General features: G+C 39.5%; 1 protein-coding gene across 1 annotated transcript in view; it reads right to left on the bottom strand.

Annotated features, from left to right (window-relative positions):
* Positions 1-14869, bottom strand: part of Top1 (topoisomerase (DNA) I) — a 76868-nt gene that overhangs the window by 5533 nt on the left and 56466 nt on the right. Inside the window, exons 10-17 of the mRNA NM_009408.2 lie at positions 14409-14530; positions 13538-13660; positions 12262-12449; positions 11911-12055; positions 4444-4587; positions 2966-3151; positions 2118-2186; positions 1405-1519 (exon numbers count right to left, since the gene is read on the bottom strand). Coding sequence (NP_033434.2) covers positions 1405-1519; positions 2118-2186; positions 2966-3151; positions 4444-4587; positions 11911-12055; positions 12262-12449; positions 13538-13660; positions 14409-14530 — 1092 coding nt within the window. The remainder of the gene's footprint in view (positions 1-1404; positions 1520-2117; positions 2187-2965; positions 3152-4443; positions 4588-11910; positions 12056-12261; positions 12450-13537; positions 13661-14408; positions 14531-14869) is intronic.

Here is a 14869-nt window from a genome sequence, read left to right as displayed (position 1 = left end):
ATGAGTTTCTGTCACAGGAGGAATTCTGAGCCTCTCTTTTATATTTTTCTTTACCCTTACTGGATTTTGTGTCCAGGTCTCATTATGAAGTCCAGGTGGTCTCTAAACTGCTAAGTTCCTGAATAGCTATAACTACTGCCCAGCTTGTCTACATTACAGGGAAATCTATATTTTTGGTTTTGTTTCTTAAAAACTTCAAGAGTTGGGCCTGGAGAGATGGCTCAGCTGTTAAGAGCACTGACTGCTTTCCAGATGGTTGTGAGTGCAATTCCCAGCAACCACACAGTGGTTCATAGTCATCTGTAATGGAATCCAATATCCTCTTCTGGTATGTCTGAAGACAGTGACAGTGTACTCACATAAAACAAGTAAATCTTTAAACAAACAAACAAACCAAAACAAAAAACAAAAACCCAAAGCCCCCAGACCTTTATACTGCTTTTCTTATTCCCTGTCTCCCACTTACTAGGCAGATGTAGCAAATGCTGCAGCTGTGCTAGAAGAAATGACTACAGGAGAATGAGATGAAGGGATCCTAAGCTATACTGCAGGGGCTGCAGAGAAGGCTCAGTGGTTAAAAAATACTTGCTGCTCATGCAGAGAACCTGGGTTTGGTTTCATCTATTACTCTAGTTCTAGGGATCTGACTTTCTTTCTTTTTTGTGGAGGGGTAGGAGTGGGGATGGGGTGTTCTTTTAAGACAGGGTCCTTGAACTTGCTCTATAGACCAGGCTAGCTTCAAACTCAAGAGATTTGTTTGCCTCTGCTTCCAAGTGCTGGGCTGCCACCAACACATCCAGGCTTTTTAGCCACTGTTTAAACCAATCCTAATTACTGATCTCCAGCATACCATCTCTGGCTCGTCTAAGAGCATTTGATACATTTATAGAAGGCAGTGGAAATTCAAGTGGCAGGAGCAGAAGGGTTGCCTACAGCCTCAGCTGTGGGTAGGCTGAAGCAGAAGGTTCACTAGCTTGGATCACATGATGAATGTGCCCAGCCTTTAGCTACAGTGTGAGAGTTTGTTTTAAATGGAGAGGAAAAGAAGTTCTAAGGTCCCAGAGGTAATTATTACATACTATTATGAAGACCAAAAAGAAAAAAAGAAAAAGATTTACTACTACATTTTTCTGGTAACCATGACAACTCTATTCTCCCCAATTTAACACCACTGCCTATACCCTCTGAGCTTGTAAGTAACACAGATAAAACATAAAAATTTTTAGACCAGATGCAAAGCTCTTGTTAGTATTCTATGAGATTAATCTAGAGTTTGCAGCAGCAGTGGGAAGAAAGGCCTTGGTTTTGCTTAGACAGCAAAGCCTCTTCAAGAGGTTGGCGGGAAAGAATGAAGAGAAGGAAACTGGCACCATCCCAAGGACAACCATACAGAGTATTACTTACGGGCTGTGAGCTCTTTAAGCTGCTGCTGTAGTGTGATGGAGGCATTGTAGGTACGGAACACCTTGGCAGTCAAGCCCTCCATGAGATCCTGAAGATGTTTATTTAGAATACCAGTCTGCATTAAACACGACAACAAAGAGGATATTGGAACTGAGGTAAACACCAAATCACCCTTTCCCTTACAGTGAATACTAGGAGTCCTTGTGCCAGTGCTGCCACCATCCTGCCAGTTACTGTCCTGTCCTTCACAGAGGAAGTTAGCAAAGAGGGAAAATAATTCCAGAATACAGGAAGGATTGCATAGTGCCTTTCTATAAAGTACTTTAATCTTAAGTTCAAGACAACAAATTTTTTCTTTCTTATAAATATCTCTCCCAGTAAAGAAAGCAAGTGAAAGCCTTAGGTCTGTAGCAAAGGCAGCTGGGCGTCTCATGAAAGCATGAAAGGATGAAAGGAAGAGGGAAGATCCATGGAAAGCTCAGCTCCCTCTGCCTTGCAGCTTTGGTAGGAATCCACAGCACCACCCACAGGGTGGGAGGAGGGAGGGTCTGCTGCTGGTTACAGATGACTGAGTGCCCCAAGGGAGGAGGGATATGTAGAATGTCACTGGACAATCTAGACTGAATGGACAGTCCAAATACCCTTTGACAACTCTTGACCCCAGGAGCTTGAGATTGCCTTGGACTTTAGCCTAGTGTCCTGTGTTTACTCACATTAAGTCGATCAAAAAGATCGTCCTCAGGCTGCTTGTTCTCCATAAACAGTTGTAAGTTTTTAAAAACCTAAAACAAGTCCAATTATTATTTTAAAATTTTTTAGAAATAATTTCAAACTCACAATAACTTTCAAAAAAGAGAAAAGGTAGAAAGACAACCTATATATATTATACCCAAATTCTTGTTCTGCATGTGTAAATTTACATAAATACCTAAGTATCAGTTCTCAGCCATTTGTGGTATATATTGTAACTCAAATAGGATGTTTGTTAGCATCAAACATCCTGGCATCTACTTCCTAAGAACAAAAACACTCCCTTATAGCCAACCTATGCTTACCCTAGTTACTCGATTGAACTGGCACCCACTGTTATCGAATGGGCGAAAGTAGTAGGTACCTATGTCTATCTCATGGGTCTACAGAGATGAGCTCAGAGACTGAGAACTGAAAGATTACCATTTTATTCAGTTGGGGCTTGGACTGGGGCTAAGAAAAACCACAAGATAACAAGTGATCAGCAGATGCTGTGATGCTTAAATCACTAAAGCGGCTGTGTTCAATCTTAACATTGAGTTTGCTATAAAGGCTAACTCTCTGCAGACTCTGTTATAAACTGCTTCCAGAGATGGCCACAGGTTCCCAGCAATGTAGCAGAGGTTGCAGGGCAGGCATGAAATGAGGCACACCATATACCAAATATTATCTCTTTTCTTTCTTTGAGATCAATTTTACTAGAGCTCATCAAAATGCAGAACATGCAAAAGCCCTCAAAAAATATTTGCTGAATAAACAAACATGTAAAAAGAGCAAGCTAGAGAAAGAAGCACAGGCCACATGAACTTACTCGTTTCTCAACTGGGACTTTGTTATAGTATCTGATTGAGTCCTTCCCAGGAAAGTCAAATTCCACCACATACTCCTGACCATCCAATTCTGGGTGTAAATTGATGTGTTCCACTCTAAGTGAACAGCAGCCCACAGTGTCTGCCGTCTCTCCTTCTTCCTTCTCATTGCCTGCTCTCAGAGCAAGCTGTGCAAGAAAGGGAACAGAGTTGTTCAGAAAGAGATGAGTGAAGAAACATAGACCACATATAATCTCAATGACACTCTAAACCAGAAGCCCCCAATTTTGTAGATGGAATGAACATCAGTCTACATAACTTAGAAACTCAACTCATAAGAAAGTCACAGGGCTAGAGAGATGGCTCAGCTGTTAAGAGCCCAGCAACCACATGGTAACTTGCAACCATCTGTAATAAGATCTGACATCCTCTTCAGGTCTGAAGACAGCTACAGTGTACTTAAATATAGTAACAAATAAAAGAGTAAGAGAGAGAGAGAGAGAGAGAGAGAGACAGAGAGAGAAAGGGAGAGAAGGAGGAGGAGGAGGAGGAGGAGGGAGGGAGGGAGAGAGGGAGGTAAGAAGGGAAGGAGGGAAGGAAGGTAGGTAGGTAGGTAGGTAGGTAGGTAGGTCAGTCACAGAATACCCAGAGACCCAAGTTTCTCTACTCCATCCTTAGAGTAGAGATAGAAGAAGAAAAAAATTAAAACAAGGCAACAAATGAGACCATATTTTCATGAGAACAGTCAGATTAAAAACTTATCAATTTTGTGTGAATTCAGAATTTGGGCTAAAATTTAAGTGTAAAATGAAGAAAAAAATCTGAGCACTAAAAAAACTATCTTTCAAACTGCAATTATCATAAATCACACTTTTTTAAGAATTGTATAGGTTATAATTGTCATTTTCTAAAAGAATGAAATGAGAAATAACCACCAGAATTCAATGCTACTAGTTAACCAGTGGTTTGTGCAACTTTCGATTTAATTTCACATAAATAAAACTGTTATGTTGGATTTTGACATAAAGTAAGTACTTTTGCAGATTATGGTCAAAAATCTTGAGCATCACAGTTATTAAAAAAACAAACAGCCGGGCAGTGGTGGCACACGCCTTTAATCCCAGCACTTGGGAGGCAGAGGCAGGAAGATTTCTGAGTTTGAGCCCAGCCTCGTCTACAAAGTGAGTTCCAGGACAGCCAGGGCTACACAGAGAAACCTTGTCTCGAAAAACCAAAAACAAGCAAACAAACAAACTAACTAATAATGTTCAGTTTATGCAGATCCTCTTGTTATAGAGACTGCTCAATAGCCAACATACTGTACATGCCTCTTTCTTTGTATCCACATCTACTCTTCCTACTTAAGTAAATTTGGATTATAAGTCACACAGCAGATATACATTCCTGATCCCTATACTGTAGACATTCCCTATACCTGTAAACAGAACTGTCCAATGTGGATAAAGGAACATGTCCCCACCTTATCAATGAAGTACAGTGCTACAGCTCTCTGACGAACTTTCATCTCTTTGGACTTCCAGTCTTCCCGATACTGATTTCGGATCTTGTCCACACACTTCTTCAGACGCCGCGCAGTCTCATACTTCTGCCAGTCTTTCTCACCCTGCAGTGGAGCAACACATTGAATATTTAGAGCTCTGAACCCCAAAACAGGAACCTGATTTTAACCAAAGCTGGAAAAGCATAGAACTGAAGAGAAAGTCTGGGGCATGTAACATGACAAGAATACTTGCTATTCTACTGACTCCGTCCTGTATAATTGCTAAGAAAGCTTTCCTATCTAAAAAATGGTTCCCACTCTTGTGAGATCCACCAAGCATGCCCCCAAACTGACTTCTGTCAACATAAAGGATGTAAGCATCTCCATTGCTTCAGAAGCACCACAGCCTTGCTGTGGAATGCATGCTCCAGTTCTCTGCTAGCACTGAATTCCATTAAATTCAAGACAGCCATAGCGGTTTCAGGGACCTATCAAAGAAACAGAACCCAAGACAACAACATGTAATTACCAAGGAAGACAAAAGCTTCCATGAATAGGCGTAATTATTCACCATTTTCTCACTTCTGCATTTAAAATGGTCTCTGATTTGACTGAGAAAAAAAATGTTTCTGGGAACACCTTCCTTCTTTCTTTGGTTTTTCAAGACAGGGTTTCTCTATATAGCCCTAACTGTCCTAGAGCTAGCTCCATAGATTTAGCTTCCTTGAACTCAGAGATCTGCTGGCCTCTGCCTCCAAATGTTAGGATTAAAGGTGTACACCAACCACGACTACCTGGCTTCTTTAAAAACATAACAAAAGAGCTTTTGGCATAAAGTTTGAGATCTGATCCTAAAGCCCATGAAAATGTCACACGTGCTTGGTAATATAAACCTATCTGAGAACCTATAGCTGGGGAACTCACAGGTCTGATGGGTTAAGAAAAGCACTGATGAGACTTTGCTAAATGGACATGGCACCAGGCTGCTTTCTAAACACATATCTGTACACCCCCAGACTTGGTCCTCATCAGAAGAGTTGTGCAATGGATTTGGTTAATACCAGGGCTGCGACTGGTCAAATTACAGAGAACAGAATGTCTGTGAAATATTCAGGCATGAATTGAACCCCTACATCACACACTCTGACCTCAAAATTCAGGAAGCATCGGAAAAGGTGATGGAAAGACTTAAAGAGGTACAAACTTGACTGGGGCCAAGGTGTCTTCTAAACATGGTAGGGCCACACTGCACTCAGGAACTGCTCTGGTTGCTTGCACAGTATCAACATTCCATCATGAAATGGGGAGGGATACATAAACCCCAACTCCTAGCTGAGGAGCTATTGACATTTGATAGCTGCTAGTGTGTATTTGTAGTGGTCTCTTTTGAGGTGTGATACCTGGTAGCTTTCCCACACCCCATTGGACAGCCCCTATGTATGCATATATGGACACCACTATTTCAACTGAGTCACAGTTGAGAGAATGATGTGTGTAGGGAATCTGGTAGTAGTTGGGAAGTGTGGAGTTGTACATTATGTAAAATATATAAATACTAAATAAAAAATATTATAAAAAAAATAAAGACTGATATTAAACAACAAAAGATTTCTGTTACCACCCTGAGTAGAAAAGGACTTGAAAGCAAGGATCAATAATGTCAAGTGAGAAAGATCAGGAAAATTCCACAAGGCAGAATTTTACAAGGTGAAAATCCCCTAAGAATCTGGGGTTAGAGATGGCTTATCAATTGAGAGCCCATGCTGCTCTCTTCCAGAAGACTTGTGCTCAATACGCATATCAGAGGTGACCTGTGACTCCAGCTCCAGAGGAATCTAATGCCTCCCACACTGCAGGACTCAAACGCACATGCCCCTACACAGACATGAGATTTAAAGATCCTACAACAAAGAGGAGATGGTAGTGATTTCTTTTTGTATATTGTTTTCCACCTAAGACAAAAGGACCTAACCCATAGGACCACATGAAAGCATGGGGGTGCATGGAATAAAAAGGCTTACTTCCAGATCTTAACAAATGCTCAGAAAGTAATGCTTTTTTGGATGTGCTAGGGAGTCGTCAACATTTCCTCACAACTGAGTGTGTACTATTTGTATGGGCTTGTTTGGCTTTTAAACAAGGGGTTCAATAACTTTCAGGAAGCTGAAAATTTCTCTCTGATTTCTCTAAGTCCAACTTGACATTAAGAGAATAAATTAGAAAATGTACAATACAAGCTATCCTCCTGGTACAAAGCTACAAAGCAAGGTGTACCTCTACCACAATTTCTTACATAAACCACCACCAAGACACCTGAGAGACTCACTAAAATACACTATCTAGCCAGGAGTGGACTCTTTTCACCACTACAAAACACATAAGCATTGGTTGTGGTCAGGCAGACAAAGTTTGAGAAAGTCAAGTAAGTAATTTATAGAAGAAACCACTAAAGAGTGTTTCCTTGACATGATTGGCCTCCTGGAACAAATCAAAGTTTTCTCTAGAACACTAGGATGAGGATCAAGAAGAGGAGACATCCTGTGAAGGGCTAGCAGGCAAGGGCTAGTTCCCAAATACGCTTATCCTGGTGGCTTACAGCGCTGCTGATCAGAACCTATAAAATGATAATAGACTCAAAACCCTTTAGGACTGCTTCTAAAAAATACCCACCTAGGTCTTCCAGGGAGTCACATCAAAGCCATCATAAAAAGTACCTTCCTGACACTGGCAGAAATGTGCTCCCTCAAATTCTATTACTACATCAGCACATTACTAGTATGGAGTAGAAAATCAGTTTGGTAAAACAAAGGTAGATATTGTAGGAGTCTCTGACTCCTTTTCCTCTTTCCCTAGTTGGCAACTTCTCCATAATGGAGAAAAAACTAGTTAGTGATAGTTATAAACCAGTGGCCACCATACTTCTTTTAAATGTAGATACTTATCCACTCAATAATATAGGCAGAACAGGAAGTGAGTCATTTGCTTTTAACTCTTCACAGGACCTGTACTGAGGAAGATGCCATTTGCTAATATACTTTGAGTTTGTGAGTAAGACAAACTCAAGCTGGTTGCTCAGAGGCTTGTACCTGAAATAGGGTCTCTCACTGGCCCAGAACTCACCACTTAGGTCAGACTGTTGGACAAGCCAGGCCCAGGGATCCCTTCCCATCTCCCCAGTGCTGGAGTTACCAGCAAGTGTTACCATGCCCAGCTTTTAAAAAATAATTTGAATTGCCACATATTTTATCTTTACTTTTGAAATGTTCATACATTTATATAATAAAATGATATCTATCATCCATTTCTCCTCAAGTCCCCCATGCCCCCCTACTACTTCAAGTTTTTGGTTTTATGAACAGTTAGTGCCACCCATAAATCCTCCATGTGTATATTTGCATGGTAACACTTGATGGAACATGTGAAATCTCTCAGAATCTAGGGAAAAAAAAAAAAACAAGGCCTCCCTAGTAGCCCTGGCTAGCTTGGAACTTGCTACAAAAACCAGGATAGCCTTAGACTCAAAGCGACACACACACTCTCTCTTTCTTTCTTTCTTTCTTTCTTTCTTTCTTTCTTTCTTTCTTTCTTTCTTTCTTTCTTTCTTTCTGAGACAGGTTTCTCTGTATAGCTCTGGCTGTCCTGGAACTCACTTTGTAGACGAGGCTGGCCTCGAACTCAGAAATCTGCCTGCCTCTGCCTCCCAAGTGCTGGGATTAAAGGCGTGTGCCACCATGCCCAGCTCAAAGCGACTCTTCTGCCTTCCAAGTATTAGGTTAAATAAAGGCTATGCCACTAGAGTATTTTTTTTTTAAGATTTATTTATTTATTTATTATATGTAAGTACACTGTAGCTGTCTTCAGATCTCATTACAGGTGGTTGTGAGCCACCATGTGATTGGTGGGATTTGAACTCAGGAACTCTGGAAGAGCAGTCAGTGCTCTTAACCTCTGGGCCATCTCACCAACCCCCCTTCAAGAGTAGTTTTTTTAATTAACTGATTTGAGTATATTGGACAAAGTGCTAAGATCTGACAATGGCAGACAAGACATTCTTACATATTTGAATTATTTCATTAAAAGAAAACTCAGACCTAGAAAAATTGTTCAGAGACTAAGTGCACTCTCTGCCCTTAAAAAGGAAGTACATTTGGTTCCTAGCACCCATGAAGAGCTTGCCACTGTCCCTAACTACCTCTGGTTCTGGGGATCTGATACCTTTTATTGGACTCTGCAAACACAAGGGACATAAAACAGTATGCATGCATTATGCAGGCAAAATACTCACACATAAAAATAAAGAAGCCTATAAAACAACAACAGCAACAACAACCCCATGCCCCCTCCCACCAAAAAATCCTAAAGCTTGAACCTATGTCTTTATTTAAGAATGGAATAATTCTCTGGTAGCAGTACACTATTCATGGTGCTATCATATTCTTCCCTCTGAAGCCACTGCTATTCTGCTAGATGAAGGAGCCTATGACAAGACTGAGAGCAACTGCAAGAAGCCACAGGCACTGCCTCCTCACCCCTGGTTGCCAGCAGTTCCACCTTTCCAGACCTGTGATGACTACTCTTGGAATCTCATCCCAGTTGTATCAAGTCAAGCATTCTATCATGGGGTGATTTTCAAGTTTACGGTCAAAACCATCTTGAAGAAACCTAGAAAAATCCTTACTATGCAGTTATCTGGTTATTACTGCCTAGACTAAGCACCTCTGTCCTTGGGGTGCTGCTCTGGCTTGCCTAGCAGGTATCTATCTCACTCTTGTGAGAACTACAGTTTCCTGTGATTTTGCCTATAGGAGGACACAACAGCCACATACTTGAAATCTACTCCTTTTCCTCCACTCTCACTGCTATCACCTGCCTTGATCACTACAGTTTCTTGCCTGAAGAAGAGCTATCTAGAGGCCTCCTAACTTCCTGTTTGTGTTCAATACATACAGGCTACATACACCAAGTAGTAGTCAAAACTATCAATTATGTCACCACTCCAGTCCTATTTTCTTCTTTACGTCTGTCTAGGTCGGTAGCTTCCTTTTAGACTCATTTAAAAAGTTGGAACTGAAGTCCTGGCCTGTCTGCTTCTGCGGGGCCTTCTTCATTTCTCTTACTGCTCAAAGCACTCTGTTCTCCAAACACGTGAGCTCTTTCTCATGGCAGAAACTTGAAAAGTTCTCATTCCCTCTTTGAAATGCTAATTCCCTTTGTTTTTCTTTCCAGTGGCAAATGAGATTCCTATTCATCTCACAAATACAACCTTAAATATTATCTTTGTGGAAAAGCCTTTCCTGAAACTGAGCTAAGATTGAGCACTGAGGTATGCTCTTAAATGGTATGCAGCATTTCTCGTAGTTTATATTTATTGGTGTAATAACTTGCTAATCTTGCTGAAATTGGTAACCCATGTTTAAGAGAGCCTTCATTCAAAGTCCTTAAAGGGTTCTCTTCCCGGAACAGAAGACCGTCTTCTTGGGCATGTTATTTAAGACTGGCCACAATTTGACACCAGGATGTCATGGGAAAGCATGAGATTGGAGATCTAAATTACATTCTAAGAAGACTGAGAAGAGTTGCCAGCTATCAGATGTAGGACTTTTTTTTTAATTCCCACAGACTAAATTTATTTGTGAATATATGCCTGTAATAGTTATTAAATGTCAACTTACATGAAAAGCTTTTTAACACTAAAATAATACTCATCACAGACTGACAATATACTGACTGTGGTGAATATATATATATAGAATGTACCATTAATGTGACATTTAGTATATTAATAATATTATATATAGAACCACTACTACTTGGTAGTTGTGGTATATGTGGTACATGCACATTACAGGGTGTGGTATGTATGTATGCATGTATGCATGTATGTATGTATGTATGCATGTAGGCATACAACTCTGTAAGCATGAGGAGATTCTCTACCTCATACTGTTGTATGTATGGGCGCTAGGAATATCAAACACCGGCAATCACGAAAAATAGCCAGTACACTTAGCCACTGAGTTATCTCGTTAGCCCCTCCACCTGATTAAGAAACTGAAGACCACAATCAGCCAGGAGCTCCTAGCTTCTGACAGTTCCCAACACTGAAGTCTGCATGGCTATGTGTAGCTTTATGTGGGTGCTGGAGAGGTGAACTCAGGTCTTTTTTACAAAAAGGATTCTTATCCATTGAGCTTCCTCCCCAGCCCTACTTGACACTGTGTGGTACTTGTCACATCCCTGTAGACCAACTTACCTTCCTCTTTTGTCCATAAGCACCTGGGTCTATTTAGAAGACCTCTTTAAAGAGCTCATTTTAATCTAATTTCCTTTAAAAAGTCCATTCTGATGTTAAGAATAACTACTCTTATGTACAAGAACGACTACCTTTCTTCTAACACAACTGGATCCTTACACAATTTGCCCACCCATAAAGAAAAAAAAAAAAAAACATGGTTTCTTTACCCACTTCTGTAGTTCTGTAAACTATCTCATGGAAGAAAGGAATAAAGGAGTCTCAGTTCTCCCTTCTGATTATTTTCTTATTCTGAAACAGATACTATTTTCCAATTTATTTGAAGAAAGTATCCAGATGGTATTTTTCATTAAGAAGGTAGAGACACATGTCAGAACACAGGATATAAGCTAGAAAGCATGTAAATTTACATAGCATTTTCATCTGTGACTCTTGGATCTTAACAGAAGCTAAATCCTTAGGAACAAGGGTTTCTTTAGCTTTAGACTCTTCAATGGAAAACAGTTCTATAGGCTACACAGAGCCAATTTTCTTGGCTGTTTTTTTGTGAACCCAATGTCTCTTTTATTTGTAGTTCATATATCCATAAAGTCTGATGGAAGGAGCTTATAAAATGCTAAAGAACACAGAGTTTATAGCTACCTGGCTAACAAGATCAGAGACAGTCCCTCTCAGTAAATCTAACAATTGAAAACAATTGAGTATGTATACATGGTGGGCTAGCAATATTTCAATCACAACCTAAAGGAACCTACTCAGATGAGACAAAGTATGTTTTATCAGAAAACATAAAGTATATAAAGCTCTAGGTCCTATAGTTGTCTCTATATTTAGAGAAAAATAGTATCTACATTTCTCACATAAGCCTACTAGCCACTTCATCACATCCTGACCACCAGACAGTAGCACCTGCACAACCATTATTACCACATGCATTCACTCAGAACATAATGGGATTTCAGAGAATGTCCACAGCTAAGATTACTATAGGACACAAATGTAAAACATCTTTAATAAGAGTTTACTAGGTAATGCTAACTAACCATGAAGCCAGGGAGAGGGTAGGTTTTTAATTTGTTGAAATGAGTATCATTTGTTAAAATGAGTCTAGAAAGCACATTACAATACAACCAAAAGAGAATGAGATTACTATATTAGCTCCACCAATGGATGTGGCCTAGATTTATGCTTACCTTGATTCGTGAACTGGGATTCAGCATGATATATTTGATAGAACCTTGGATATTCTCTGTCCAGGAGACCAGCCAAGTAACCTTGTTATCATGTCGGACTTCCTTCCATTTATGTCCAGGAGGGGGAGAAGGAACCTTTGCGTCTCTATGAACATAACCATTCAGAAAGAAAATGAAATGAAAAGTGACAAACCATGTCCCCTCTCATCCTGCCCTCAATCCTGAACAAACTTGGGAGACCTGCCCATGCAAGCGCTGCACCGCTCTCATAACACTAGGAATAGTCCCAATAACCAGCCTTGAGGAAATAGCCCTGCACCCACTTCTCCCCCTAAAGAGTTTTGTGCTCACTTGCTACAGTTGATGATGATGTCCTCAGGCATGATCCTTCTCTTCAGCATACCCATCTTGGGGTGGTTCCCTCGGCCTCGGAAAAGCCCCGGAGGCTCTATCTTGAAGTTGGCAATCCGCTCTCTATGATTATCCATTACACAAAAGCCGTATTCTTTCAATAACTTTTCATTTTCTTCTTTGATTTTCTAAAATAGACCAAGGAAGTATACAAAATGGATTCAAACTCCTACATGCTAAGAATTACATATTTTTATCTCTTGCAGAAGAAAGATCAAGGTAAAGTTTAAAATCACTCAGAAACAAACTAAAATATAGGAAAATGTCTAGTGTATTTTAAACGTACATATATTATTACAGATATATAAAATAAACTGCCAAAAGATCTATCAAGAATAACTGACTTTACACAAATAAGATTCTCAACTTTTGTCTTTTGTAGTATTACAGAACTGTGTCTACCAGTGAACTAGTGCTTCAACACTTAATCTTCATTACAAAGGGTATAGACTTATAAATGTCATTTATTTTCAGTGTAGCTTAGTTTAAGTATCTGGTCTCATGTACCCCAGATGTCTTCAAACTCTCTATGTAACTGAGAATGACAGTGAATTTCTGATCCCCCGCTTCCCAAGGGCTGACACTCTAAGCATGTACCATCACTACACATGGTTTTATGCAGTGCTGAGAAGCAAAATCATGGTTCCACACACATTAGGAAAGCCCTGTACCAACTGAGCCCTTCCTAGGTATTTTTAAATGTGAGCCTTAGAAAGAGGAGAGGTAAATGCTGGGTAGTAAAGAAGGATTGAATGCAAAACACAGACTCACAAAAGGGTATAAAGCAATTTTTTTCCCTTTTAGTTTCAACACTGTCATGGATTTTGTTTTGGTTTATTTTGTGGTAGGGGATAAGTCCATAAAACATGCATTTGATGGTGAAAGTGTAAAATTTAATGCACACTTTCAGAATCACTTTTTTTCAGTGATTTGGAAAACTACAGATAAAATGAACTTAAAGAAGTCTAATGCAATATTTTGTTTGTTTTGTGGAGACATCATAGTTCTTGCTCAAGTCTAGATGCTGAGATTACAGGCATGTGCCAACACAGATAGCTGCCAGTTAGCACAACACATACATGTAATTATACTTTACTAAGTAAATCTTTAACACAGAAAAATATAAAAGTAATGAATTCACTGTTGTGTCACAAGAAGCAAAAAATTATACAAAGAATCACTATCCAAGATTTTCTAGTTTAGCAGACGATCATACCAATTTTTCTTCCTTGCTCATCTGTTTCCGAGCTTCTGACTGCGCTTTGAAATACTGGCTCATCTGTGTAAAGTCGCATTTGCTTAGGTTGGTAATCGTATTTTTTTCGTCATTAGTCATTTCCTAATTGAGTAAAAAGGTTAAGAAAATTAAATATATTAATAAGTCTTCCTGTCTCTTCAAAATTCATCCTTTTTCCCCTTTAATCAAAGGTGTCTAGAAGGGAAGCCAACCTCAATAACCATTGCTTCTGGGGAGTGGTGCTGCTCTGTTATAAGATGATTAGTTTCATATAAAATATCACTAGTCATTTATCAAAGAAAATTACTCATTTTTTAGCGATCTTTGACAAAAACACAAACTCAAACATATAAACACCAATCCAAGAGACCTATATTAATCAATTACTTTAGCAATAAAGAGAAATACTTTCTTATTCCCATGCACACTAATCTGCTCTTATTAAATTTAGAATGCCCTTGGATGGTGAATTTTAATTCAACCTCTTTTCAAAATTATCCAAATTGAAAACAATGGTACTTTTTTATATCAATACAGAATAGATGGTCAGACTGACCCTGTGTAAAGGCATCAGAGGACAGTCCCTGCAGAAACAATGCTTCCTTTGCTCAACTGGATTTGAGGTTTTCTGTTTAACCTAATCTGATAAGCTCCTTCCTGCAGTCACATGAAAGCTGAGAAGGGATATATTCTTGTTGAACAAAAACCACATTAAAATAGTAAGGGAAAAAAGATATACATTAAACTATACTTTGCATTTTTTAAACAAACAAGACATTAACAAATGAGCTATACCTCTAAGTCAGCACTTTTATAAATGATTAAGATATGAACACATGGGCCACAATACCTTTCTCCAATCTTTAAAGAAATTTTTCCTGAATATTTCCTTAGTAGTATATTCGTGGTCAAGCATTTTTGCAAAGAATGTAGCTACTTCTTCTGCTTTAGGACTCAGCTTCATAACTTTACCTGAAGGAAGAAAATGGTTCCAAACAGTGAGGCACACTATTCATATTCTATGTGCACTGAACACTGGAGAGGTCATGACTGATGGCTCACCTTTCCAAGGTGTACAAAGGTCTGCTGACACACAGTGATAACAACAACAGAGTAACATACTGTCAGAGATCTACTTAAAAATTTCTCCTTCTCTTTAGTAGATATTTACCTGGGTCTTTTTTTGGAGACTATGCCAGTTAATTGTTCCCAGGTGCCTGCTCAGGACAGGGATGACCTGGGGAAGGCCCAGCCACTCTTCCTTTTCCTTTCAGCAAGCAGGGTCCTTTACACCTCTTCAATGGTTTTTAA

This window comes from Mus musculus, chromosome 2, assembly GCF_000001635.26.
Source record: "Mus musculus strain C57BL/6J chromosome 2, GRCm38.p6 C57BL/6J".
In the NCBI taxonomy this organism is placed as follows: domain Eukaryota; kingdom Metazoa; phylum Chordata; class Mammalia; order Rodentia; family Muridae; genus Mus; species Mus musculus.
Note: the sequence above shows the minus strand (reverse complement) of the source record. Positions and strands in the feature narration are given on the sequence as shown.